Source organism: Tachypleus tridentatus, chromosome 13, assembly GCF_004210375.1.
Source record: "Tachypleus tridentatus isolate NWPU-2018 chromosome 13, ASM421037v1, whole genome shotgun sequence".
Taxonomy (NCBI): domain Eukaryota; kingdom Metazoa; phylum Arthropoda; class Merostomata; order Xiphosura; family Limulidae; genus Tachypleus; species Tachypleus tridentatus.
The window spans coordinates 105,040,846-105,066,026 of NC_134837.1; the positions used below are offsets into that span (position 1 = coordinate 105,040,846).

The following is a 25,181-nucleotide window of genomic DNA, read 5'->3' on the forward strand; positions in this document are numbered from 1 at the left end:
ATCACTTGCAGCTACAAGTCTTGACCAATGTCTCTAAGCTGTTTATTATTATTTATTTATTACTGCTGTGTTTTGTGCATTTAATAAATAAAATTAAAAAAATTCTTTTTCATATTCTGAATTCTTACTCATAAATGTTGTAATCTGCATCATTTTTGTCTTCGCCTCAGCCTTTTGTTGGTGAGATTTGTATGTCTGGAACAATCGTTTATCCTGCCATGTGCCAAAGAAAAATTGATGTGACAAACTGTACAAAACGCATGACTGTTACTGACTTTTGATGCAATGATCAGATATTGTGCACTATACTCTTTGCTAAGTTTTTGATTCACAGTTTTAGTCCTTTAAGATTTGCCAGAAAGAAGACAATCTGGTGAATGAGGCCTCTTTTTTCCATCTTGTGAATGATTACATAGGTGTTTCTATGCCACTTAGAAAACGAGAAATACCCATCTACGTGAGCGCTGATTGGCTGACCAGCACTGATGACATAACTGTGTATTCCCCCATGTACCCAGTATGGAGAAGCACCACACTCAAACTATTGGTAGATGTTGGAGATACAAATATTTTTTTATTATTTCAAGTACAAACATGATTATTGCAAGTAGCCATGTGGACTATGTCTTTTACCTATTATCAAAATTTATTTGTATCTCACTAGATATTTTCCTTTCACCCCTTTCAAGCCTTGGGGGAACAATTTATCACTTTATTGTACAGGCCTATATAATATATAATAATTTGGGAGTTGCGACAAGTCGTAACATTTGTCTGTATGAGCGTATAGTCGTAACGTATACACCAAAATCATAATGGTTGGCATCTCTGTAGTATGACCCAAGGAAACACGGATAGCTGCGGCATCCAAGGGTGTGTTGAATGACAAAGACAGGGTGGGCACATGCTGATCAATCAACAGTGGCACCCCTCCATGTACTTGTCTATCACACAGCCTGTCATTTCTGCACAGAGAAAATTGCTGAAAGGTGACTGTATCGGCAGGTTTCAGAAATGTTTCCTGTAAGGAAAGACATACAGGATGGTAGGAAGCAATCAGTGTTTTGATGTCATCCAGATTAGATCGTAAACCTCGACTGTTCCATTGTATCAAGGTGGCCATTTTTAATAACATGTCGGCAAATTGGCTGGAGAACCCTGTTTACGATCACATCTTTTTTCCTTACTGTTCTTTATTCGGGAGAGGTCTATCAACCTACATGGATCCTGCCCTGGGTTGATTGAGTAGGTCTTTGTTGTTGGAAGGGGATTCCAGTGACTGAGGATGCGAACAAATGTCTTTTTTGCATCTTGGAGTGAGAGAAAAAGATGTATCCAAAGAAATGCCTGTACCTGGAACCAAAGGATGTGTATCTTGGGGTTTGTTGGAATGTATGGGAGAAACAGAGATGGGTGTAGAAGTTGATTTGTCAACTTTTTTAACCATGGAGGTCAAAAGGCTTTTCATTTGTTTTGAGAATGATTCTCTTGGAGGCACAGAGAGATCTGTTTGCACTCCTACTGTAGTTGCGAAATGAAGTGCAGCAGGATACGTTCGAGATGCTGTGGTGGACAGCAATTTTCGAGCCTCAGGATAAGTAATGTTAGGAGCCGTTTTCAAATGCTGCACCTCTTTTTCCTCCAACCATTTAGGGCAAGAACAAAAGTAGGAAGGGTGAGAACCATTGCAACTGACACAATGTGGGTCCATTTCACACTCATAGGCATCGTGCTCCTTGCCACCACAACGAGCACATGTCAGGGAACCATGACATGAAGTCTTTGAGTGACTGAACCTCTGACACTGGAAACATTGAAGAGGGTTTGGAATGTATGGCTGTACCCTGCAATTAAGATAACCTGACTTGATAGTGGCAGGTGCAAGTGGTGATGTAAATGTCAAAACGAGGATATCTATCGTAAGCGTAACTCCATCTTTGCGAATGGAGATATGTCTCACTGCAGAAACTCCTTGAGTGGAGAAACCAGCAAGAATCTCTGACTCGGGGATGTTCTTCAAATCCCTCTCAACAATAACTCCTCGTGATGAATTCAAAGTAGCATGAGGTGTAACCTCAATAGGTATATCCCCAATTGCCTTTGAATTCAAGAGGAGTTCACTGTGTTGGGATGTGGATGTTTCAACCAATATGTCTCCAGATCAAAGCTTCTTTACTAAGTTTGGAGAGCCAGCAAGTCCCTCCAGTCCCTTCTGAATAAAAAATGGGGACATTTGCCCTAAAGGTTTCTCTGAAAGAGAATGTAGGATGAGAAAATGAGGTACAACTGGTGGTACAGATGTTGAAGATTGCTGGTCAGTCTTCAAGACGTGGTCGTTTACCTATTGATTGTTTTTTCACTATTTTATTTAAATTTTTATTAGGAGAATCCATAGGAAAAAAAATTTCGGTGCCCACTGACCCTACCCACCATGGAGCCCTACGAGGGGATGCACTACAATGTTAAGCAAGGATACTGCAGCAACGTCAGGGTTTCGTGAGCACTATACCCAAACACCAGCATCAGACACAATGTCCACAACACCCATAGAGAACTTCAAACACTGGTACTTGGTTGACTCTAGCCCAAGTGGACCAGCTGATTGACCCAAGGAGAGCCACGCAAAGGTCGCCTGTCTAAAGGAATTCAAGGCTAAAGTGGTGTGTTAGGGTCTGACCCCTCAACCACCAGGATCTTCTCTTCCCCTTCACGGGTCGCCAAGTACGGCAAACACGTGGGTGGATGTTTAGATTCTAGAGAAGGTAACCTGAAAGAACAGAACCTTTCCTGGGAGGTCCCCTCACCACATACAGGAATCCACACCGAGGGGTGGTTTTTAAGAACTGAAATATATTGTACAAAAAGTATATTAAACAATAACACTACATTATACTAGACAAAGGATGTTAACAAGTCTCAAGATACTCACCAACACAGCTAAGTCAGCTTGACATGCACCACCAATCATATTGGGTACAAAACTTCGATGTCCAGGAGCATCAAGAAGGGTGAAACGTTTGTGTTCAGTTTCAAAATAAGCACGTCCAACTTCAACTGTTTTACCTTTGTCTCGCTCTTCCTGGATTGTAGAGAATGTAACTAAGCATGTTTTAACTTTATTTTTTCATTCATTAACACATCTGAATAAATAATTTACCTCAAAATATAAAATACTGCTGTATGTTATAATTAAGTGACAACAAACTATTCTTTAGTTCCTAATTCAAAGTACATACTATAATATTATGTATTAAGAATGTGCAGGGAAAGAGGAATTAATTACTTGTATTGTCACAAATGAATATCTCCCTACCCATCAAGTAGAAACAAACAGAATGTAAGCCATTTTCAGACTGGTCATTTGTCAGAAAATTTGTAACATTATTGTATTCTTTAAAATGACCAGTTGATTCAAAGAAATGAGTGTTCATTTGTCTTAGTATTTTTTTCTATATTACGTGCTATAATTTGAATTAGCAGATATGGGTGGCCCTACTACTGCCTTGTACGTATATTTTTGAACTGTTGCTGGATTTCAGCATTTCTACAATGTTCAATTAATCATTATTTGTCAAAGTCTCTGCATTTCTACCATCACTAAATAACAACCTTATAATACAGCAAAGGTTACGTTAAATATTATATTTCCTGCAAATAAATACATCATAAATACAAACCCGACAAATATGACAAATAGTCACAGTCACTGACTAGTAATGAATGTTTTGTAGAGAATTTGCACAGTAAGTTTAATTGATACTGATTTTGCAATACTGATATTGCAAAATCAATATCAGTAAAAATAGACATCTCTACAAATTTCATGACATTTTAGAAGTATTAAAATATGTTAACAACCATTGTAAAGGGATTTCAGTTTATGGAATTTTCATCACTTTTGTTTTTTATTATGACAACAGATTATCAATATGCTGCTTTTCCTAAGGACGAGAAACCTGCATGAAATAAAAATGTATCTCAGAATGGCTGGTATGAGTATTAACACTTTTACTTATCAATCAGAGAACAATGTTTTAAAATTCCTAGGTCATCTTCAGGTTAACAAAGAGAAAGTTTGCAACTGACCGTTAAGATGACTGAGATTTTTAGGATGGCTAACTGCACCAGAGATGCTACAGACTTACACGAAGATTTAGATAACTTGATGCATAAATTGGTCCAATATGTAGCATGTGGTGTTTAACTATCCAAAATGTAAAGTGATGCATGTATGTTTCAACAGTTCAAATTATTGTTTTAATGTAAATGGTAAATAATGTGGTTGTAGAAAAAATATCCTTATGTTATGGTCAAAAATCACTTAAATCATCTAAACAGTGTATTGCCATTAGCAACAGGGCTAACAAGTTTTCAGACAGCATCTACAGAAATACTGAATACACAACAAGAAGTAATATTGTTTTACTGTATAGATCAATTGCAAGGGCTTGTTTAGGGTGTTGTGTACAGTTTTGGACTCTCTTTCTTAAAAAGGATATTAAACTGTTGGAGAAGGTTCAGAGAAGAGCCACTAGGATGATGGGATTGCCCTATGAGGAGAGACTAAAATCTCTAAACTTGTTTTCTCTGGAGAAGAGAAGGGTCAGAGGAAATTTGATCCAGGTGTTTAAGATTATTAAGAGTATTTATTGTTAATTTAGATCCATCAAACTTTTTGTGTTTAGCAGTGAAAATAATAGGACAAGAGGTCATAAGTTCAAATTGTGGCAGTGTAGGAATTGTCTGCAAACAGGGTAGTTGCCATTTGGAAGGAACTGTCTTCAAGGGCAATTGAAGGAGAAAATTTAATCAAGTTCAAGAAAAGATTGGATAAATATATGAGTAGTAATGGGTGGTTATAGTTGGGAGCTGGAAGGTATATTCTTGATGGCTTCATAAGTTCCTTTTGTCCCTCTAAAATTTTATTAATTTACATTTTATTGATTTATTGCTCCTTGAACACCCAAATTATTATTTGCACCATTGTAAATTATAAATCATTTAGCAAACATACAGCTAAAGTTATGCTATAAAATTACATTACACACAAGTTGTTCAGAGTATACTTCATGAAAATTTATTACTATATTACTATGTATTTCACCAAATCTTACCTTAATTAGCATAAAAATATTCCTGTTATTACATCTTAGTTATTCTTTTTAGTAATAAAAAATATGCATGAATCCCAGTAAAAAAGTACTTACCTGTTTTTTTTATAACACTTGACCCTACTTTTTTATACTGATGGTAGTACTACAACTAAATTATATTTTTCTTTAAATAAATAATGCACAAAAGAACACAGGATAATACTGCAACAATAAGCTGATAACACCCCATAACTATCATAATTTTCTAACTATGCAACAGCAGCAATTAAAAATTTATCTAAGCTTGTAGATGCATTTCCCATGGGAATCAAGCTTGAACTGAAAGCAAAATAAACAATTCTCTTTACAGAAGACAGCATAATACAATATACCACATAAGAACCTTAGCTTTTTAGTGGTCATAAATAATACAGTACTGAAATTTAGAAAAAAAAATGGAAATTCCTGAAACAGAGAATGTGACAGGAAGACATGTCAAGGGAAGTTTGGTTGTCTATTTCAGGGCTTTGTAACCAAATAAGACTGAAGGATATGCAAATTATGTATCACATCACTGATAACAGAATTGCTAAAAGAAATATATGTTAAATTTCATAATTCTAGAATGGGGAGAATGTAAATAAAATAGAGAAGAGGAAATGCCAAGAGATCACATTTCACAACTTTCACACAAGAAGAAATTTTAATAAAACTTCTTTTCAATATTGCCTTATAAATGTACAAACTTAAAACTGATATATTATTAAAATATGGATTATTAGCTATATTTTAATGTTATATTTATCAGTATACTATAAAAAGAAAGTTGTTTAAACTTGATTGTAGCCCAGTGAACCCTGTGGCATCCAGCAAAAGATGTATGTGGAAATAGAGATAAATTTATATTCTGTGCTATCAAAGCTGTAACAGAATAGCATTCACACAGTTTTTCTCAAACCAAAATACAGAACCTTCTAAGTTTCACATCTCCCTTAAATTCATTAGTTCAAATAGTAATTCTCTCTCTTTTGCAAATCCTTCCATTACATCTATATGCCTTCTATAACTATGAAAACCATTAAGAGATTTAAAAAAATTACACTGTATACAAAATTTTGTGTACTCCAAATAAATTTCTGGTAAGGTTTTTATAACAACAATAACAAACAGTTATAATAATCCATGTCTTTAGTACTGTATTATGAAAGTTAATATTTTTCCTTACCTGAAGATGTATTTCCCCAACAGATTTAGCTATCTTCCTCATCCATATGCCAAAAATGTATCTAAGCTGCTAGTCTTGAGGTAATTCTCACCTAACTTACATGAATTGTGCTATTATATATTGATATAATCATGTGACAAAAGCTCTCCATGAACAGAAAGGTGACATATTACCATGCACAATAAGTTCCCCAAACCATTTACATTTGTATAAGCTTCATTCCTTCATGAGGCAAGGAAGAAAATGTCAACCAAAAGTGAAGAGAATGGGTGAGAATGTGTGTGGATGTAAAAACCTATTGAAAATACATTTTCAGCTAAGGAAAATATTAACATTAGAAACAAAAACCTCACTTCCACAGACAGATTTAGCTAGAATTCTGCACTGAGTTGGTGGAGAGGTCAGTGAGGTGTGACAATTGATGACAGGAGTTTCATTGAGGCACACCTGTGTAAGACCATATCTTATTTATCCAGGAAAACTAAAAAAGGCAATGAAGTCAAATTTTTGTTGTGGGGATAGGCACAATGTGATCATGATCACTCAAATACTTGCACACAAGTTGTTGGACAGCCAATATGTATAGTGTGGTTGGACATATTGAGACCATACTTTGTGCACACACCTCAACATTACCATCAGAGTCTATGGGACAGACTCCAGAGGTTGGAGAAGGGCACATATAATAAATATCCAGACTGAGAGGTGGTAAAGGCACACGTGAAGTAATATGGGCATGATCCGGTATCTACAGTAATTCCTCAAGAAGCTCATAAAAAGAGGACAATGAACCTTAAAAAGAAACTCTTGAATCTGAAATTCCACTTTAGGAGAGAGATGAATATATGCCCCATATGAAACAGGGGTTCCAGGGAAGCCAAAGGCCCCAAAAGCAAAGGAACCTCTGCAAGGATAAAGAAAGAGGTGTGTAAAGTTAAGTTACCAGGCAAGCAATGGCTTGCAGACAAAGAAAAGAAGGTCCAAGAGACAAGAGGAAGAAAAAACCCAAAAGTACCAAATGCCAAGTGATGTAAGAAAAGACTGAGATAATAATCCCCCTCCCCACATAACAAAAAAGTGACATACAAGGTAAAAGGCTCAAACCTCAAGCTGATGACGCAGATATCAATGAAAGGGAATTAAGAAAAGGAAAGGAAGAAAGTCTACTAATAAATACAAAAACAATCACATTCATAAAGGATGGGACTAGGTATTTGGTCATGAGATAGTAAAGAAAACAATTTCTAAAGTCAAGCAAAACTCAAGAAACATGGGTTATCGTGTGACAAAACTCTTATGCAGTCAGGGTGAAGTATAGATCACTGTCTCTGAGAGTGCAGAATAAAAATTAAATATTTAGGAACCAAAGCTAAGGAAAACAAAACACAAAGTTTAATTAATGATGCCATTTTCAATACACTGAGTTGAGAATACTAAACATATCTGAACACTACAATGTTGAGGAGAATGAACTTGACATGAGTGCATATGCATATGGAGGAGTTATTGCATATGAAGGTATGTAGCACCCTTAGTGGTGGAAGGCTTTTGTCACATGATTATGTCGTTATGCAATAGCCCAATTTCCATTAAATCATGTGAAACTAGAGGACACTTGGTAGAGTACATACTTCTGCCATGCAGTATTGATTATATCTGGCTCTCAAAATACATGAAAACATGTTCATGTATCTGTCAACGGACTCAGATAATTTGACAGGACAATGTGTAAGAATATTCTACATAGATCCATCAAGTTTTGTGATCATCCAATCGGTTTTGACCAAGATATAGAACAAAAAAGTGTAAGGAATCAGTTCCTTTGTTAACTGATAGGGAGTTTTTAATCTTCCTGACCTCAACCATCCTAAATTTATTATTTCTAAGTTGGATCTTAGTCCAAATGTATATCATCTTTCATTGAAATCCATTCAGTCATTTCAAGAAATCTTGGTAATACACAAATATGGGTGTAAAAATAACCCATGTCCACTTTCAGTGGCAGAAGTAATTAGGTAGAAGTTGTTCCAAGGCTAATGGCATGCATATTTATGGCAGATTCTGAAGAAAGATAGCTAAATTTATGTTCAGATATAAGGTGTCATTTGGAACACTGATCTTAGGAAGAACTTTTCTCAATGTGAACCACTAAGTATCAAAATTTCTAACACCATTAAAGAGTTATATCTGAGCTAGATGCACACATACCAATCACTTACCTGGTTAGTATCAAGAGCCCACGATAAATACCATGATTCGCGATTTTTCTCTTTAGCTTCTCGTTCATATTTTTCAAGAGTCCTCTTGTCAACCATGCCTGTCAGGTATCTGTAATTAAAAAAGATGGGATCTATAATAACTAACTAACTAACTTAAAAAAAAAAAGGAACAAGAAGGCTTAAAACTTTGTGAGATTCATTATTTGTTAATAAAATTTAAAGGTTCCAGCTTCAATCTTAGATTGAAGAAAATGTGTTGTAACTTAAAAATAGTCATCAAAATTTACATCATCCTTACCATTTACTGATGCATCTCTTTCATATTCAGGCATTATGAACATTTGTGGTTGAAAATAATGTATAATGAGTGAGTCCAATTGCAATGGAAGGCATATTTGATGTTTTAACACTTTCACTTCAACCATCTTACATAAGTAGGTTAACAACTCTCAAATTTCATTCCAAAAATAAAACTAGTGGACAAAAAAGCTTGAAACTTGAGAGAAACCTTCTTGAAGGCATATAGTTTCAGAAAAATACACTATTTAAATTCTATTTTTCTCTACTATTCTACTAATAATTTTATATTTATTGTAATTATTTGCAAGGAAATTTTGAGTAGCTGAAGTGCAAGGTGATTTTCATTTTTAATACATTTTTTTATCTTACAGTTTTCAAATTTCATTTGCTTAATCTATAAAACCTCCCAAATAAATATCAATACTTTTTTAAGATAAACATATTTTCATTTTACAAATCATATCACTAACTGTAGTTATTGTCATCAACCAACAGTGGAATGAAATGTTTAAAACTAAAAATCACACATACTTTTCAACTCTTTGTTACACGATGTTAAAATACCTCCTTTTGGTTATATTTGTATTTTCAGGTCTTTACCTTTTCACTTACAGTTTATTCTCTGTCCTTTACTATTTATCGCTTTTTCTTGATACATGTTTTATTTTTATTGTTTTATTCTTATTTTCCTATCCTTCACAGTTTGTTACTTTGTCATGATACACTTTGGCAGAAATATGCAAGCCTTTAGCGTAAATATTTTTGCACTCATACAATAAATCACCTTTCATGAACCAGAACAAAGTTTCAGTTATATTAAAAAGAATTATTAAACCTTTGAAGAATAAATTTTGAAACATAAATAATACACAATAAACCAAAATATAAAATCAAAACCTAAAAACAATTTAATGATCTATCTTACTAATATAACAGGCAAGAGAGAATAATGCACAGTGCTAGCAAGGAAGAAATCAGTAAACAATGCTTTAACTGTTTGACATACTTCATAATGCACCTGCTTTAAAATAACAATTGGGAGATTGTAGTTTAAAAATAGTTCTTTCTATTGCTTATAAACATGTCAATTAAATAAGTATATGTTGCTTAAAATAACATGTCCAAAGGAAAAGATAGGCATGGCTACAGTAAAATAAGGCAATTTAATTTTATCTGACCTCTGACTTGGCATCAGAGTTTGAATTATGAATTTATAAAGAGCCATGTACAAGCAGATTCTATCTAGACATACATATACACAAAATGTTAAGATCTGTGATCACTCTTGCATCATGGAACAAAAAAACTGAAGTTCTTGTATTTTTATTTAAATGTATCTTTTGAAATACAGGGATTAAATTTATATAAAACTCTGAATTATAACATACATGATAATTTTATTAGAATACATTGATAGTAAAGTTGTTTAGTTAAATTTAATGTAACTCAGTGAAACCTATTGATTTGTGTAGAATAGTTTTAATAGTGAGGTCAAAGTGAAGGGGTTAAGTAGTTAGAACAAACTTTAGAACAACATATCAAAAACAATATCCTAAACTTATTGGGAAAGATAAATTTTTTAGTTTGTATGTGTGAAATCATTATGAATGATACCAGCTCAGTTCTCCTATTCAATACTTGATGAAAACCTCATCAATAAAATGCATACTTACAAAAGCTGTCCACCAATGGTTGATTTGCCTGCATCTGAAAAATAAAATAATTAAGAACCATGCAAGATGGATGCAGTTATCTGAACATCACAGCAGAGGTTTTTATCGTTACTAGTTTTGAAAAATGAAATTTGGATGTAACATATGACTTTAATCTTAATGTCACTGCACAAGTTTAACAAATGCATTTACTTAGGGACAACTAAGAAAGTCCATGAAGTTACAAAAAAATGGATGTACTATTATTTATCATATTAATATATCTAAAAGGATGAGAAAAATGTTATTGGACTTTAATAAATACACCACAATGATATTCTGCATCCAGTTTTTAATGGAACCACATTTTGATTTTCTTCAGGTTTAATGGCAACTCCTCAACTACACAAATTAGAAATCAGTAATAAATATAAATAAAATGTTCAAATGTGCAGCAATAAGAGGAAAGGATACAAAGAAAAAGAGACTGAGCTGCATTTTACACCAATAACCTACTACTAATTATGTTTCTTCTTAAGTATTGGAATCATACCACGAGAACATTCTGTAGACAAAACATGGATAAAGGGGAGTTCATTCCAGTACAGTTGCCAAAAAAAACAATATAATGATGAACTTGTAAAGAAATACATTACTATAATCACAAATTTTGAGAAAGAAAAGAATAAATAATATTGCAATATCTTTCTATGAAGTAAAGACAGAACATCAGCTCATACACAACTAGTCATTAAAGAAGCATGAATGTACATCACTAATCAAACAAACCTCTTCAAAAATTACAAAAATAGTAATAACTACACTGCTGTTTATGTGAATATTATAACTAAAATCTTGCTTACTGAAATCAAACTGTTTATTGATAATACTAGACACAAACACACATTCATTCCTATTTTATCAGTAAATAATTACTACTTCACCAATTGCAATTAACATTATAAAATAATGAGTAGAAAAGCCTACTATTCATTACAATAAAACTCTATCAAATTACACTGAATAATAGCTAAGTTTCTTCTGTTTCATTTGCATTCTTTGTTTTCTACTGATTGTTTCATTATAATCTTGCCACTTGTCCAATTAGAAGTATCCCTCTGTATGATATTAAATATAACTATTATGTTTCAACTGGCATTTTATTTTCTTAATGAAACTGCAGAATTAAACATCATTTTTATATTTCCAACTGTAATGACTCATAATTTTGGCATGTTTCTTTCCAACTGGTGTTGAGAATGACCAATTTCAATAACTTGTACTACACTTCCCCAACCTCAACAGTGGTACCACAATAGTCAATCACTTGCTCAGGAAATTATTATGATTGTTAAGAGCAAAAGAAATTTGATATAGTGCAAGAAGAAAAATATTACCAAAATTTCAATATTTTCAGATCACATCTATATAAACAATTTAACTACTATTATCTACAATTAATAAATGTAGGCATTTCCTATACTTATGTCAATCATAATGCAAATTCAATGGTTATATTTACATCTGTATTAATATGTATGCACAATTATATATTTTTATGTAATGATCACAATCAATTACTGCCACAGTGATAGGTATCATTCCTTAGGTTGTGATAATACTAGATAAATTTTGATGAGTCGGTTGTGGCATTTTGAATTGTGACGAATTTAAACTTCCTGAAACTTGTTTTGGTTTTGATAATAGATTTTCCATAATACAGCAACACAGATTCTGAAAATAATATTAATTTCTTTTTTTTTATTACAGATGTTTCACAAATCAGGAAGGAAAAAAACTTACTCAGATCAAATTATTACTTTGTTTTCCACAATGAACAATTTTATTATTACTTTGGTTATGTTTGGGTTCTACAACAATTGATATGACACAACAGTTGGTCTAGAGAGAGCTATAGTCAGTGGCTATCAGTACTTTGAGCATAACAAAATGCAACCCAATTTCAATGAAAATTATTCATTGTCATTATACATGACATTTTGTGAAAACTCTATATGTGATGGAGAAAAATGGAGACTGTTTTCGGAATTCACGTACAGGAATTATTAAAAGAACATGCAAACATTTCAAGACAATCTGTTTAATCCTTCTCTAACAATTTCTATTTGCATTTGCAGCATTCATGGTATATACATAACCAGTGAAGTTACATTATAGTTTCAGCTATGCAATGACTGGAATTTTCTCAATAATCACCAGGTTCATTAATCAATTATTCTCAAACAAGACTGATAATTATATTTCCAATTTCTTCTCAGTTTTGTAAAGGTATTTTTAACAACCATTTATTTAACATAATAAACATCTTAAAATACAAAACTTTAGGTCTAAGTAACTGTTTTATAACTAAATTGTTGTATATGAACACAAACAGAACACAAAACCTGTAATTAGCTGAAGGCACAATTTATACCATTTCTTTGGCTTCTCCCCACAAATTTTCATAAGTTTACAAAAATAAACATTACTTAGTTCATTCTTCATAAATTCAGAAAAATACAAGAATAACATCAAGTTTTATTAAATGTTATAATTTTAAGATTAAGAAAATATAGGATTGTTATGGAAAACAGTAAATTGTTTGATTTATTAATCTAAGGACATGTGTAATTTTACTGTAAAGTTTATAATTTTAATACAGCTTATCACATCTGTCAATTGCTGATGAAAGAGAAACCAACAGGTAGTACTTATGAACTGCCAACTCTTAGGCCACTCTCTTAACAAATGAATAGGCTTGACCATCAATCAAATACTCCTAGATGGGAATGGCCAGTGGTTGCCTCATGCAGCTGTGATATACATGCCACCAAACATCACTGCCTTTTCAGCTATAAAAGTATTATCATTACATGGTCAATGGGTATTGCTAACCAGATGCCTTCTAGTGATTAGTAGTTCAAAATTACGGATAGTGGCAGATAGCCTTAGTAGTTTTGTCACATCTAAAGAAATAACATCAAAAATACATACAGCTGAAAGGGCAAGTGTGTTTTGTGATAACTGATATTGAACTCACAACTTTTGAGTCAAAAGGAAACACTAATTAACAGGTTATACTGATCCAAAGCTAAAGAAAACTGAATTAATCAAAAATAAAAAAAATCATAATGGAAATATTTTAATTACTTGGATAACTAGAATGGTTGAAAACAGTAATAATGAAAAACACTAATACCAATTATTTGATTATTTTTGTAAGCCTATGACACTAATTAAAAACAATAACAGCTGTAAATATTAATTTCAATTTGTCTATTTTTGTCAAAGTTATCATTATTTTGATTAACCAATCAATGCTTGTAATTAATCTATTGTATTGGATAACTGAGTCATTTGATCAGTTCTATTTATGACTGGTATAAATATAGACACAAAATAAAACTAAGTTAACTTTTGTAACTGAGTATATTTATGGTAAATTCAAATTAAGATGAATTAGCCACACAGCTAAGAAATTTTTGACCCTAGCACTGACACAGATATTACTGACATGTCACTTACCTACATGGCCAATAAACACAATATTTACATGTTCTTTCCTTATTCCATGTTCTTCATTTTTAGGTTTCTTCTTGGGCTTTGGTGTGGATTGAGGCTCGGAAACTTCATCATCTTCAGCTAAATCAGTGTGATTAGTCTCTTCCACATCTGCTTCTTCCCAATCTGCAATATTCAAGTATCTTACACATAAAACATCTGCTATCCACTTATTTAAACTAAAGATAACCTTTGAAGACTTAAATTTTGGTACAAGTTGACTGTTAGAAACACAAATTATACGTTAAAAAAAAATCAGTTGGAGACAAAAACGCACATCAATACGAGCTTTATCTTGGTTAGAAAGACAAAAAATCCTACAGCAATTTTAATACTTGGAGTTTTTAATTTAGTACTAATTTTAATAACAACCTGAATGTACTTTTAACTGCATAATATATTGATGCTACAAATCACTTTTCATTGATCAAGTATAAAAATGTAACATTTTTATAATCTAAAAGCAAACTTAAATATCCATGCTATACAACTCAATGTAACAAAACAAGCATAAGCACCATGTTTTTATGCTTAATACTAATATATAATTTACAATGGGTGTTAACAGTCCATCCATAAAAGATTACAACCAAAAGTGATAAGAATCATAACAACCAGACTTTTCAACATGGTCAATATTAAGTGTGTATTTCCTCCATTATTCCACAAGCTTTAACATACTGAGTAAACTTAAAAGAAGTCACAGTACTTTTATGTGGAGAAATGTGGATTCTAACTTCTCAGTGGCAGTCCTAGTAATAGTGATAACACAATAAATATTTATTGTGACAACATTTTTGAGGGCAACATGATAAATCAAATTCACTTGCATCTAAAAAAACATAATAGGAATAACACTGAAAAAGTAAGAGCCATTTTAGAGTATGAATTATTGACAGTACAGCAAATTTATTTTCACATCCATCCAAATTTTTTAATTTTCTTGAGTTTTATTCTTGACATTTGAACAAATTCACACCATTAATATTTTAGTTTATTTAATGTATGTTTTCCCTTTATTTTGGTTATATTTGACTACTTCTAACAACTTTTACAAACAGAAGAGAAGTAGCCTTTTAAAGACTTTCAAAGAATTCTTTTCCAATATCATTGAAAATCAACTGTGCAGCCATTTTGTGTTTGTTTACTGTTTTTTTTATGACATCATTACTTAATAATTAAAGTGTCAAAAAAATTATTTTAATGTAACAGATTTACATTAAAAGGTTTATGGACATCCCTTCCAATTAGTGGATTCAGCTATTTCAGCCAAACCCACTGCAAACAGATGCATATCAAGCAATCTCCATAGCCAAACATTGGCAGTAAAATGGGTCATACTGAAGAGCTCAGCGACTTTCAACATGGCACTGTCATATGATGCCACCTTTACAACAAGTTAGTTCTTTAAATTTCTGCCCTGCTAGAGCTGCCCCAGTCAACTGTAAGTACTGTTATTGGGAAGTGGAAATGGTTAGGAGCAACAACAGCTTAGCCACAAAGCAATAGGCCACACAAGTTCATAGAAAATTGTCTGTCCACGGCTGCAACACTCACTATCAAGTACCAAACTGCTTTGAAAGAAACATCAGCACAAGAACTATTCATTGGAGACTGCATGAAATGGGTTTCCATAGCCGAGCAGCCGCACACAAGACTAAGGTCACAATGTGCAATGCCAAGCATCGGCTGGAGTGGTGTAAAGCACACCGCCATTGGACTCCAGAGTAGTGGAAACGTGCTCTCTGGCATAATAAATCACGCTTAACTATCTGGCAGTCTGACAAACGAATCTGGGTTTCGTGGATGCCAGGAGAACGCTACCTGACTGAATGCATAGTGTCAACTGTAAAGTTTTGTGGAAGAGGAATAATGGTCTGAAGAGTTTTTCATGGTTTGGGCTATGCTCTTTAGTTCCAGTGAAGGGAAATCTTAATGCTACAGCATACAATGGCATTCTAAAGAATTGTGTGGCAACAGTTTTGGGAAGGCCCTTTTTTGTTTCAGCATGGTAATACCCCTGTGGAAAAAGCAAGGTCCATAAAGACATGGTTTGCTGAAATTGGTGTGTAAGAACTCCACTGGCCTGCACAGAGCCCTGACCTCAACCTCATTAAACACCTTTGGGATGAATTGGAATGATGACTGCAAGCCATGCCTTCTCGCCCAACCTCACTAATGCTCTTGTGGCTGAATAGGAGCAAATCCCCACAGCCATGTTCCAAAATCTAGTGAAAAGCCTCTCCAGAAGAGCGAAGGCTGTTATAGCAGCAAAGGGGGGGAGGGGACCAACTCCATAATAATGCCCATGGTTTTGGAATGAGATGTTCAATAAGCACAAGTAAGTTTGATGGTCAGGTGTTCACATACTTTTGGTCATGTAGTGTACTTTAAACCTTTCTTGTTTTGTAACATAAACAATGTAAATACAAAAAGAATGTTCCAAATTTAAATGTTTTTGATGCCAAAATAGTAATCTGTAGTTTCCAACAAATTAAGAACTCAAATTACCAATACTGTCAAATTTGAATATAAAATAAATGCCTCATGCCTTTTTATTTTACTGAAATATAGCTTATGTTCTGAATCACACAGAGGTTACCCCATTCACTTTCCATTTTTTGGAAACAGTTCCTCATACACACTTATTTCAATATGACATACGAATAACCAATCAACAGCTTAGAATGTCGCTTTTATGGTTTTCTTAGTCATTTTAATCTGTTAAAAGGCTACTATGTTCTTTCAAATCAAAATTTCATAGATGTAGATTGTGTCTTTGTGTCTTCAGTCTCCTCAAAGTTTTATTATATTTTTTAAACCTAAATACAGCCTAGTTACTAAGCTTGATAAATTATAGTGGAATTCTATGGCATCAATATAGTAATTTACAACTTTTTGATTACTCACTGTGTTTATAAGATCTAAAAAAATATTTTGTTTCATATCTCCCATTTGTGAAATTTGAAACAGCTCAGCAACCTACAGCATGCACCAAAGAAAGTGCAAAGGTTATTGTAAGTAGAATATATAATTGTTTGCTATAGTTATTTAGTAACTGTTGCATGTTTTAAGAAAAATAAGTTTAAGAACTTCATTGTAAATAGCAATAACATACATATATAATGTGTAATAACTGAAAGTGACTGTATTCTACCAAATACCAGTCCACTAAAGTATAGCCAAGACAGTTTACACTGTAAAGACTAAAGGTAATTTTATGTTACTGGATAGGGTAATGATTGCACACAAGCCACGTTAATGCAACTTCTGTAAGGTTAGCCAGGTGCAACTGTAAGGTCAATACAATAAAAATAATAAATATATACAAATATTTCATGTTATCAGATTTAAGCTATTTAGACTAAACTTTTATGTTTTTGTGTTATAATCTGTAGTCATTCAAGAAAGAAAAATGCATAATTTATATATATTTCCTAATTTCTCATGGTGGTTACAAGGTCAGTTAAAGCATCAGACCCCACATAGTTTGGGTAGAGATAACAAATCTCAGTATTTTTCTAAACAAATTATTTGTAAAAATAATTCTTTAAAAAAAATCTGATTTTTTATGTGCAAATGAGTTGCAAACTTTATCAAAAGTCAACTAAATGTTTTGCAGGTACACATACTGCATAAAAGTTATAGCATAAATACTAAACTCATGTATATTATACCAAGCCTGTAGGGAAATGGTTAAAGCAAAACAATACTCAATACTTTATATGATCTGACAGTTTTATTACATCTAATATTCATTTGATTCAGGGATAATTACAAATACAGAAAATACTTTTAACTTTACATCTTTATGTATGAATTACCTGCTGGAGTCTCATCAGTCCCACCGACTTCATCTACTGTATCATTAGGTAATTCTCCATTGTCCTGTTCAGCATGTGGTGGAGGTGGATCTGCATATAATATCTCAAGTCATTAACAGTTTGAAAACTACTTTATTTCACAAGCAATTAGTTTTATACCCATTTATAAAAAAAATAGACAATCTAAAAATAAATCAACCAAAATCATAAATTTCAAGAAAAAATATGATATTTTAATATTTAATTATGAATCTCATTTGGATATTTTATATTACTTGTAGAAATGATGAAATATAAGTACTGGCCTACTGACTAATTTACAAAAATAAATTCACACAAATTACATTTTGTTCAATAAACTGTGCTACTCACATCTAAGATTGTAATTTTAATTGCTTTATTTTTTTCATATTTGTTAAACTTTGTTTTACTGGTAAGTACCATTTAGGTTTCAGCTCTATATATATCTTAATAACATTACAAATGCTTTATTGTTTGTTTTAATATTGCTATATCAGCATTACCAATTGCAATTTGTTAAACTCACTTTTTTAAATCAAAAAATAAGGCTAATCTCAATTTATATTCATGATAATCTTTTTTCATGGAATTAGTATTCAAATATTATTTTTAAGACTTGTTACCAACTGCTTTATCTTATGAGATAGATACAGGTATATATTTTAAGAAATCACAGGAGAATATGTTATGCCAACAACAATATATCAGTTATATCTAGTGCTAATAAAGTCTTCTGCCTTGTATCAAGAGTCATCATACTGGCTGGAATACTGATACAGTAGTAGTCTACCATTTATTTTTCATAAACAACAGCAACAAGTACAAGATGAATCACTGTCAAAGATGAACGATGGTTTATATTTTGATGACATTTAAAACATCACACATCAACAAACTTCTAGGGCTTTCCCATAACAAATTTTGTTTCTCCACTGTTCCATATGAGAACAAGAGCATGTATCAGGAGAACGTATGTCGGCTCTGCTTTTTCCCCATAACATAAATTTCTTACTTGAACTTGTGATGGAAAATCATATATTTCTTGGTTGTTAGAAGGGTAGAAAGAAAGTTGACTGATTAACAGTGTTCCTCAACCATGGTATGTGCAAGTAGAAAAAATCTGGCAGTTGCTACTGCCAGACAGTTGTTTTTACCTCTGGTCAGTGGGTGAAAATTATTAACAGCAGCAGCTAGCTTTTTCATAATAAAGAAAAGTTAGATAAAATTAGTGTCAATGGAATTCAAATTTTAAAACCTTAAATCACCAAAGCTTAACAAACTTAAAGTAAAATAAAAAAAAATACAACTTATAAAGCTAATTAGGCAAAGAACAGATGGCCCTTTATGTGATTTTGGATTTAACAACAAACTAATATAATAGCTATATTTCAATTAAAAACAGTCATAATCAGAATCCTTAATCTTGATTATTTATTTTCATGACAATCAATTTAATTGTAATTTTGATTAACTTCCATTAATCAATTAGTTTACATGTTACAATAACCAATGTAAATACTCTTCAAAAGTAATGATTATATCAATTAGGTTGCAGAGCTTTATTTAGGTGGGAATGTATGTCAGAGGTAAGTACCTATTTGAAAGTAAAATAACTTTTACAAATGTAAAATTCAAATCAAGTAGATTTATCACTGAAATACTAAAAAACTAGAATATCCACAATTGTATGGACGAAGGAACAGGAGTGTGTCACATGGAACACTTATTCTCCAAAAGCTGGGCTCTTAAGCAAGAAAGTAGCACCTTAGATTACTATAAGATGTGATCAAGCACAGTTTGAAAAGAATGTAGAACTATAGTAAAAGTCAATGGAGTGGAGTAAGCTAGCATCCTACAAGACCATAAAAACAAAAAATGGTCAAAAACAAAAGTATTCACCTCAACAGTGTTACCATCAAGTAGTGCTACTTTGAACATGTTGTGATATCAATATACAATCCTGTAAGTACATTTAGGTGTACAACCTTTATTAAGGTATTCAGATATGGTGACCAGTGGTTCCTTTCTTGAGACCTCAGCTCTAATACATTTATGTATTTTGACTACTTTAAACAAACTATCAGTTTTCAACTTTTGTTCAGTAATATCTCTTCTTTGGGGTTACACTAAACACTAAAATTTAATTTTTTATAAACCTGTTTCCATGTGGCAAAAACACTTACGTATGGCACTACTGTTCCAAGGTACTAATAACTTCAGTACCATATCAGTACACTAACATGTCTTAACAAACACAACAGAATCAATCTATGAGAATAACCAACTTGCAAGTTTTCTATCATATTTGCGAGAACAGTCATAACATGTCACAAAGGTGTTTTAACAAAAGGTTTGAGTTCTGTTTCTGCAAACACTGAACTTTGTCTTGACTTACTTGCATAAATCAATTCTTTCACTAACAGTTCAATGTAACAGGCCCCACAGTACCTAATTTATAGGAAACCAGCAGGAAACTCGAGCTGTGTTGGAATATGACTCGAATCTAGTGTCTTTGATTGGTACTGTTTCTCATTAAAAACTGTACAAACTATCATCATTTATAACACAAGATAAACTGACAGGTCTAGGATTGATTGAGATTTTTTGACACAAAGCAACTAGACTATCTGTACCAAACAACCAGTAAAAACATAAAAGTAAAATTATATAAAATGTAAAAATAAATCAAGTTACAAACTAAACAGTTTACAAATATCAAATAAAATACTCAATGTAAAATTTAGCAGATCAATTAATTAAAGCAGAAAAAATTAAGAAATTAAAAGCACAATTAAGTTGGGCTATGTCACCATTGCTAATGACACTGTCCAATGCCAAGAGTAAACCCACAGAAATGGCATGTCTGAAATGGTGCTGCTACTCACAGTTGTAATGATGGCAAAACAGTAAAACAAGGGAAATTGTGAATTGAGTGTCACAAAGGTAACACATTGAAGGATGAGATCCATATAAAAGAAAACGTTAAAAAACTGTGACCAATGCTTAGTTAACCATGACAACTTCCTATTTCTTATCCTTGAGGGAACAAGATGGCCAAAGAGCAACAGTAGGTTTAACCTTGAAAAGCTTATCACATCAAGTCGATTGCCAACTATCCAAAAACTGAGGATCATAGTCCATACATGGGACAGGCACAGCTGTGATGGTACCAGAGCAAATGAATTTAGCTACAGTGTCAGTGAGCTTATTCCTGCAAATCCAACATGGTCAGGTATCCAGAAAAACTGGATATTAATGGAAGATAAAAAAAGAATATTGATGAGAATAGGGTGAGAACTAATGTTAAGTGATTCCAAGGTCACCAGAGAACAATAAGAGTCAGTGTAAATAGTACAATCAAGTGTACAGCACAGCTTCTGGATGATCCAGGGCAAAAGAAATGGAATACAACTTGGCAATGAACAAACTGTAAAGAGGATCCTGTAAGCACCAATTAGCCAGAACCAGCCATCTTCTGATTTCAAACCAATTTGGATTTTTTAATAGTGTCACTAGCATTTAAAAAAAATTCTTTATTGATAGATAGAGTTGAGCAATTACTACAGTTTGATAATTAATGTTCAGGCTCATTAATCGGTACATTCAATTAACTGACTATTCTCACGAGGCTTGGAATAACAAAAAATAGAAATAACGAAAAACTATAGTTTGATTAGTTGACTATTTTGACACTAATATTGATCAAGTATGACAACCTTGAATCTATACAGTTGAGTTGCATTTGTGTAAAACTTAAAATTTCATGAAATGATGCAAAAATAAAATTACAGCAAAAGAAATGCATTTGAAGAACATATCAGTAATCCCTCAGAGCCCCATTTCAAACAAGTGTTCATATATTAAGATTTTGTGTGTAAATTTCATTTGTTTACAGAGTACTGGTACTGTCATCCTGATGAGTTATAACACTTGCCCCTGCTACACAGGTTTTAAAATCCTCATTAGAGCTTGTCTGTTACTAAAAAGTTATCAGTTTATCATTTTTGTCAAACCACTCAGCTAAAAGTACCTTTTACTTTAAGAGGTGTTTGGTGGGTATCACTACAATTGAATACATTTAACCTTGCATTCTTTGGATGCCTAACATGGACACCAGATTTGTTTATTACTCTATCTACCTAACCCCATACACGAGTAGTCTACGCAGGCCACTAAGCTGTTTTAATTACTTTAAATACACAGTACTGTCTTTACATTTTATAAATGCTATGGATCTGGATAAAAGATATCACAACCAAACAAGGAGTTTTTCATACAAAGCATGAGATTTCCCCTTATTTAATCTCAATAATATCAAAATTTTAACTTGTACTGGCTGAAATAATAAAAAAATATTAACAAACACAAACTAATTTCAGTTAAATAACTGTACCATCAACCAATTTAACTGTAATTTCAATTACTATCAAATGTTTTATGGGGCACTAATCAATGAAAATTATGCTTGATGTTAATCAATTATGTTGATTAAGCACTCAGCTCTAATATACATATTGCAGAGGAAGTAGCATATCTCGACTTTGCAGGAAACTGAGTAAAAAAATCAATTACTTCTAGAATTTTAGAAAAGATTAAGTAGCTATAAAAATTAATGACAGACATGGAAAAAGTGGTGATAAATGGGAATTTGTTTACAGAATGTGACTAACAGGTAAACCTGCAACCAAGCTCTGTACTGGTCAACAGTATTAATCTGATTTTTTAAGAATATTGGATCAAAAAGTTTAGCTACAAAAATATATAAAACATTCAGGTGTTTTCATGATGGAGAGAGTATAATGTATAAAAAAATGAGGATATTCATGAAGTAGTAAAAAGAAATATTACTGACCATCAGTTGATGTGATGTCCTGATATACATTAACTGCTTCTTAATTTATTTTACAAGGATAAATGTATTTTAAACATCTTTTACTTGCCATAAAATATTCTAACATCAATCAAAAAATTCCTTTATATCTGGTATTCATAACCATTATTAGGTACAGCCTCCCACTTTTTATTATTGCAGAGAGGTTTGTTCTAGGGTGCACACTAATGAAGAAATACCAGGTGGATATTAGTGTTTATATCCAGTAAAACTGGATACCAGGACAAATTTAGAATTTGTATTCTAAAGTCTAAACAAATGACTTTAGAACATTTTGCAGTTGATTTAAGGTCATCCTTGGAATAACATTCCATTTTTTGTAGTCTGATAAGTGTGTGATTTATTTGAAAACACTTTTGGAAGCTTAAAATGTACCACTAGTATACATACATTACAAATATCTGGACATGCAAAACATAAAAATGCAGACCATCCAAATCTAATCCCAATATCAGCTGATCTTGGATGTACTGGTACCGATTTAATCTGCTGATCCAATACTTCAATTAGGTTGCAGAACTTATTAATGGTGCATTTCAAACTTTGTTTTATTGACTATGCTCACTGTTTATGTTAATGGTCTGGATAGCAATTTAAGCAGTAGTATTTCAAAATGTTATAGTGTTTATAAAATTCTGTTGAAATGTTTCTCTTATTCAAAAACACCTCAAAAGTTTTGATGTATGAACAGAATATAAAAGATGAGCTTAAATACTGGAAAACAAAGTTAGTACTTTGTGCACGATGATTTGGAAATAATTCTTGAATGAGAAGTGCACAGGTGTTGGAAGAACAACAGAAGGGGAGAAACAACTCCTGATAACACCCTAAAAAGCTAATTACCAAGTTTAGATTTTTGGTAAAAGACCAAAAACAGTTTTTTTTTTAATATAAAGTTTATTTCACTTATAGAGGACAAAGGTAAACTCATTTGTATAGTATTTATTCCTTTAGATGGAATTATATCAGTGATTCCTAGTTTAAATTATTTATGTTAACAATACAACCTTAATAGTTTTGCACAATTTCTCTGTCTCATTGTTATCAGTCTTACCACAACCAGCAAGTACGGTCATAAAAAGTATTTTATTCACAAGTGACGAGTTAAAATGTACCATTTCAATGAACATAAAATCTATCACATGATTTTTTACTTTTGTGTAACACATTAACCAGTCTTAAAAAAATTAAAATAATGTACAAATTTTGTCATAAAATTTAAAATCTTAGGTAAAAAATAGTATACAAGTTATAATAACTGTACACAAATGAGAAGAGAATTTAGCTTCTTGTATTCAACAGAAAAAACATTAGCAACAGAATGAAAAAGTTAGAGAAACCTTTAATATTACTATACAGGAAAATGATTTTTTAAGCTTTGGAAATGAAAGCCTAGATATAACTTTTACGTTGATTAAATGAAAAATGCTTAGCTATGAATTTTCATTGTAAAATGTTTTATCAGTTTGTACACTAGTTTAATTTCTTCTGAAACACTAGTCAAGCTGCTTTAATAACTTATTTTCAGACACTTTTTTACTATTTTTACTGGGTGGAGGGTGATCTCAGTTGGCTGAACGGCTTTGTAAATTATATCACCTAGCCTTTTCTTACCATATTTTAGTATACTCAAATTGACTGACAGTGACATACATTTTATCATCGTAAAATGACAGCAAAGCAAAATGCAAGACTTCAGTCAGTGACAATTTTTTCCAGACTATGCATGGATTTTACCAAGTCACTGCAAGCTAACATTTAAGTCTTAGGGTTACCCGGTATCAGTTGCCCCTCGTCACCGGCTTCGTCGAGTTGAGCTTTTGCTGCAACAAGAGTCGCGAAAGATGGTACAAATGGCGGTGCATCCACGTTCAGGCTTGACAGTGATGTCTCTAAACCATCGCCAATGTCGCCTTTACCTTTATTACTGTCTGCATTTTCTTGCTCCCATGAAACTGGAGCTGCTTGACCCTCCAACGTGGCTTCCATTATAAAATAAATTGAATTCTGAAATCGCCAAACTTAATATTATGAGTATCATTAACACATACAATAATCCATAAGCCTACAAATCCGCGTGTTGAAATAACTGCAGACAATGCGCATGATCTTCAACGTGGAAGAGGTTCACCAATAATCGCTCATGGCAAACTATGGAAAACAAGAAGCAGCGATTTCTATTTTATTTCAGTTGTAGCTTTCTTAATCGTTTATGTAATTTTCCTTACCTCATCAATTTAATTACATTTGTATTTCTATTAAATATATTAGCTAATCTCCCTTCCAGTGGATATTAAATAAGTCGTTTTTATATTAAGAAACCGCACGAGATTCTTCTAATGGTGACATATTAATACAAATATGAGAATACACATTTATACAGTTTATGTGAGGT

At 32.4% G+C, this 25,181-nt stretch overlaps 1 protein-coding gene across 2 annotated transcripts in view; it reads right to left on the reverse strand.

Moving 5' to 3' along the window:
- LOC143240619 (eukaryotic peptide chain release factor GTP-binding subunit ERF3A-like) overlaps nt 1-24,907 on the reverse strand; it is a 50,383-nt gene extending 25,476 nt beyond the window's left edge. Inside the window, exons 1-6 of one of the 2 annotated variants that reach the window (XM_076483350.1) lie at nt 24,562-24,907; nt 17,875-17,964; nt 14,015-14,176; nt 10,511-10,544; nt 8,538-8,646; nt 2,930-3,079 (exon numbers count right to left, since the gene is read on the reverse strand). In XM_076483350.1, coding sequence (XP_076339465.1) covers nt 2,930-3,079; nt 8,538-8,646; nt 10,511-10,544; nt 14,015-14,176; nt 17,875-17,964; nt 24,562-24,775 — 759 coding nt within the window. In that variant the 5' untranslated portion in view covers nt 24,776-24,907. The remainder of the gene's footprint in view (nt 1-2,929; nt 3,080-8,537; nt 8,647-10,510; nt 10,545-14,014; nt 14,177-17,874; nt 17,965-24,561) is intronic. The other variant, XM_076483351.1, reaches the window with a different exon arrangement.
- Between the last annotated feature and the right edge of the window lie 274 nt (nt 24,908-25,181).